Here is a 4,911-nt window from a genome sequence, read left to right on the forward strand (position 1 = left end):
ACTGAAACTGGACATGAACGGGTCCAGGCTGCCTGTCACTACTTGAGCCAATTAAGCAGAGACAGGGTTAAATCATATGTGAGTGTTTGTTCCAATGCTGCCAGCTGTGTGGGAGAGCGGCAGGTCATCCATGGAAATCTGCTCCAGCACCTCCTACTAGCCGGCTGGGTACATAGGGATGAGGAAGAGAGGCTGCATGCAAGGGGAAGGAGGGTGGTGGAATGGCTGCGGGGTCTGTGGGCTGTGTCTCCTTCCAGGATGTTAAAGTCCGATAATAAGGTAGTTAATTGTCAATGGTGTTAAAACCCAGCTCAGCCCATTCCTGGGAACCTGGGACCAGAGAATGGTTAGCATTCCTGAGGCAAACTCCCGGAGGGGGTCAGGGTCCAGTCACAGCAACCAAATCAAAGTCCGTCCTGTCCTCTGTCTATTCTCAAAATTCATTTTCTTTTCTGAGCAATGGACCCAATTGGGGTCGCAAGGTGTCTCTTATATTTTACCAGGTCTGCTTTTCTTCTTACAGCACATCCTCCAATTTCCCAGGGTTGGTAAGAAAACTTCCTACCTGCCAAAGCCGGTTTGGTTCAGCGGATAGAGCGTTGGCCTGTGGACTGAAAGGTCCCAGGTTCGATTCCGGTCAAGGGCATGTATCTGGGTTGCAGGCACTTCCCCAGTGGGGGATGTGCAGGAGGCAGCTGATCGATGTTTCTCTCTCATCGATGTTTCTAACTATCTCTCTCCCTTCCTCTCTGTAAAAAAATCAATAAAAATATATTTAAAAAAAAAAGAAAGAAAACTTCCTACCTATGGTTAGTTGGGTGAAAATTATTAAACAACTGTGTTCCTCTTCTTATTGCGGGCCCTTCCCCTCTCACCACTGTGGGGTCTCAGGGCTCTGCCACTCACAGTGCCACCCAAAGTGCCTGACACTCCACCCGGCTCCAGGTCTGGGGAGACAGCTGTTCCTCGAAGCATCCCCCTCACCCCCGGGCACCTGCTGGGTATTGCCAGCTGGCAGCCATCACCTCTCAGAAATTCATGGAGGAGGCTCCCTCTCCTCCCTGCTCTCCCCCACGTGGTCCTCGAGTGGAGGGCCCAGGAGTCATGGCCCCTTTCCTCTTACAGGCAGCCTGGCCGGGTTCTCACTGTCACCCTCAGCCAGCCCCAGCCCCAGCCCTACCCCTCACTCAGGCCTGGGTCCCCGGAGGGCTGCAGCATGGGGTGTGGCAAGGGTGAGGCCACCCCTGCACTAGGATACACCCCTGCACTGGGGGGCACACAGGGGTTTCCTGAGAGTTCTCTTCGCAGCCGCACGTGGAAGGGGTGAGTGAGGCAGGATGGGCAGAGGGTGTTTCTGAGCTGGGTGACCTGAGCTGACCACTCTGAGGCCGATGGATACATGACCTCTGAGAGTCATTTGTTAAAGGCAGTTCCAGAGGGGCCTTGGGCCATAGCCCGGCAGGCAGTGTGCACTTCTGTCCTGAAGAGGGTCCCCAGGCAGCACCCCACAGCTTCCACTATGCCTTCCCATCTTGACAGTACAGGTACCCCATGTTGCAGCTGTGGGCCTGTCCCCTCTCCATAGGCCTCTGAGACTCGAGGCCCTGGGGACGGGGAATGCTGGCCTAGGGTCTCTGGGTTCTCCTGCATGAGGCTGGCTTTCTGCTAGCCCCAAACCACATGGCCTTCCTGTACAGGGCTCCCCAGCCTGTGTCAATCACAGGGCTACTGGAGGGCGGGGGGAGGAAGGAGGAGCACGGCCCAGCCAAAGCGGGCCTGCATGTGAGGCTGGAGGCCCTGCTGCAGAGCTGTGGCCAGGAAGGAAGGGTGTGCAAGGTGTCATGCACCACAGGCAGGGGTATTGGGGGACATGTAGGCCAGGAGGGAAGCTCGGGGAGGTACCGCCTACCTGCCAGATACCTCAGAGACATGCTCCGCCCACTGGAGGAGAGCATGAAGGTGGCGACCACACAGCCTTGGGGCCGGATCCAGCCCGAGCAGCCTGGCTGTGTGCAGAGTGGCCGCAGCCCAAATCCTCAAGGCCCTGGCTTCCCAGGTTGGTGAGTACACCCCAAGTCAGGCCTCTCACTCGGAAATTATTTATTTAGTTATTTATTTATTTAGACCTCACCCGAGGATATTTTCCCATTGCTTTTCAGAGAGAGTAGAAGGGAGGAATGGAGGGGGAAGGAGAGAGAGAAACATCTTGTGAGAGAAAAATTGGTTGCCTCCCACATGTGCCCTGGCAGGGGCTAGGGATCAAACCTGCAACCAGATACGTGCCCTTGACTGGGAATCGAACCCATGACCCTTTGGTGCACGGGCCAACACTCTAACCACTGAGCAACACCGGCCACGGCTGACCTTCCCTCTGAAAGGCCCATTCTGCCCTCACCTCGCTGGCCACCACAGAGGGCTTCCAGGAGCAGGTGTCAGCTGGCCCTCATGCCTCCTGGTCAGTCCCAGGCTGGGGCCATGCCTGAGTGTGGCAGCAGGTCCTGAACCCTGAGAACTCCCAGGTGTGGGGCAGGGCCCTGAGCTCTTGAGGAAGGCCCATGGGCCAGCTCTGCCTCCCAGAGGAGTCTGGGGGCCCCACTGCTGGGGCCGTGGGTGGATGGCACTTGGACAGGCCCACATGGCCCTGGGGGGACAGGGTTACTGTGCAGGGGCCTAGGTCAGCAAAGGTCCTAAACTGAGCTAAAGCCTTGGATCAGGAGGCCCAGAGAGGAGCCCCTACAGAGCCCCCTGCCTGGCAGGATGCCACTGGGCAGGGCGGGGCAGGTGGTTGGTCCATAGTCTTCAGGGGGCTTAGGTGGAGCCCCTGGGGTTAGGAGAGGGGGCACCCTGATCCAGGTCGTGTGGGAGCCCTGGGACTGGCACAGGAAGTGGGGGGAGAGGGAGAGAAAGTTGGAGGGGGTGGAGGAAGGGAGGATGAAAGGAGAGAAGCTGCAGCACTTCCCTCCCTGCCCCCAGGAGAAGCAGCCTGCTGAAGCTCCCACCATCCTCCCACCTTCTCGGGCGCCAGCCATGGTGCCTGTGGCCAATGGCCCTGGGAACAACTCTAACAGCTGCAGCACAGACAGGGGCACCCTGTCACAGGCGATGACCATCGCCTCCATCTGCCTCATCCTGGTGCTGGGCCTGCTGCTCAATAGCCTGGCGCTCTGGGTGTTCTGCTGTCGCATGCGCAGGTGGACGGAGACCCGCATCTACATGGTCAACCTGGTGGTGGCTGACTGCCTGCTGCTGCTGAGCCTGCCGGGAATCCTGCACACGCTGGGCCAGGGGGTGGGGGCCCAGGAGGGCCCCTTGTGCAGGGTCCTGCAGGGCTTCTATTATGTCAACACCTACATGAGCATGTGGCTCCTCACAGCCATCGCCACCGACCGCTATGCCGCCCTGCACTTTCCCCTGCGGGCCCGGGCTTGGCGTGGCCCCCGCCAGGCTGCTCTCACCTGTGCAGCCCTCTGGCTGCTGGTCATCGGGGCTGTGGCCCTGCCCGTCGCCTGGCTGCGTCCAGGGGAGAGTTTCTGCTTTGGGCGGGGTCACACACGAGGCCCCAAGGCGCTCATCTTCTCCCTGCTCCTCTTCTTTCTCCCGCTGCTCATCCTGAGCTTCTGCTCCTGCCAGGTGCTCCGGCGCCTCCACCGTGAGTGGACTCGGGCGCAGCCCCAGGCCACCACCCCCATCCTCAAGGCCCTCTGCGTGGTGATGGCCAACTTGGCCACCTTCGTGCTCTGCTTCCTCCCACTGCACGTGGCCTTGCTGGCCAAGCTCGTGGCCCAGTGGATGAACGCAGCCTGCCCCACCATCCAGAGGGTGGCCACCTTTGTGCAGGTGGCCTCCCGCATCGCCAACGCCAACTGCTGCCTGGACGCTGTCTGCTACTATTTCGTGGCCACAGAGTTCCAGGAGGAGGTGGGGGCCGTCCTTGCCAGGCCCCGGCCTTTCTGGGGAAGGATGCTGGGTGCTTCTGCCTGTGACCATCCCGACCTGGGCGCCCAGGGGGAGGCAGCGGAGGAGAGGGGCACAGGAGTGGGCCCCGCACAGCCCTGAAGCAGGAGGCGGGAAGCGTCCCGGGCCCCCACGGAGCCACTCTCTTCCTGCTGCCACAGTGTCTGCAAAAAACTGCCTCCCTGAGCGCAGCCTGACTTGGGTGCTGGCTCAGAATGATGGGTCCCGGACTCAGAGCTTTCTCTCTGCAAATAGAATTTAACCAAAAAATTAAAGGACTGCCACCACACGGATCTTTTCCTTCAAAGCCCAGTTTCTTGGGTGCTCTCTCCCTTGTCCAGCCCTCAAGCTCCGTGGCGCAGAGTGACCCCGCTTTCGCCAGGTTGAACTCCGACCTCCACCCTCCACTCTCTGAGCACTGGACGACCTGGAGAGGGTGTTACAGGGAACCAAGACATTACTTCTTCTGTCACCTCCAGATCATGATAAGATACAAAGTCTACTGAAGCTCAGGGTCTCCCAAAGCCTCCAACCACTGCAACATAACCCGACTAGGTCCCAGGGCCGCAGGGCATCCATGTCTCCACTCCAGGTCCCATTTAAAGAGACACAGCTGTCAAATGAGTTTAAAGAAATTCTTTTTAAAAAAGGTTTACCTTGGATTCTTCAAGAGCGTCAAAGAGATCGCCTTCCTTCCCTTTGGGGGTGCCGCTCAGGCCCCTTTTCCTCCTCACCCCACCTCCTCAGCTCCACCCACAGTGCCCCCTCTGCTCGGTGCCTCTCAGTCCCTCCCTCAGCGGGCTCAGGCCTGATGCCTGAAACTTCAGAAGCTGTAGTGTGTGAAGTTCCTCCCACCGGGTCCTGAAAGAGGGCCCTCCTGTGACTCCAGGAAGAGGAGGGTCCTTGGAGGAGGGCCCTGAGCAGCAGCGACCAGCGCCCCCCCCCCCCCCCCCCCCC

At 59.4% G+C, this 4,911-nt stretch overlaps 1 protein-coding gene across 1 annotated transcript; it reads left to right on the forward strand.

Annotated features, from left to right (window-relative positions):
• The first annotated feature begins 2,931 nt into the window (after positions 1 to 2,931).
• On the forward strand, positions 2,932 to 4,498 carry LOC102760822 (G-protein coupled receptor 35). The gene has a single exon (XM_015561812.1). The coding sequence runs from the start codon at positions 2,932 to 2,934 to the stop codon at positions 4,054 to 4,056; it is 1,125 nt and encodes a 374-aa protein (XP_015417298.1). The 3' UTR covers positions 4,057 to 4,498.
• Positions 4,499 to 4,911: the final 413 nt, after the last annotated feature.

This window comes from Myotis davidii, unplaced genomic scaffold (assembly GCF_000327345.1).
Source record: "Myotis davidii unplaced genomic scaffold, ASM32734v1 scaffold370, whole genome shotgun sequence".
Taxonomy (NCBI): Eukaryota; Metazoa; Chordata; class Mammalia; order Chiroptera; family Vespertilionidae; genus Myotis; species Myotis davidii.

What these genes read in the sequence shown, in the direction of transcription:
- LOC102760822 (XM_015561812.1), top strand. Translation starts at nt 2,932, where the DNA reads ATGAAAGGAGAGAAGCTGCAGCACTTCCCTCCCTGCCCCCAGGAGAAG.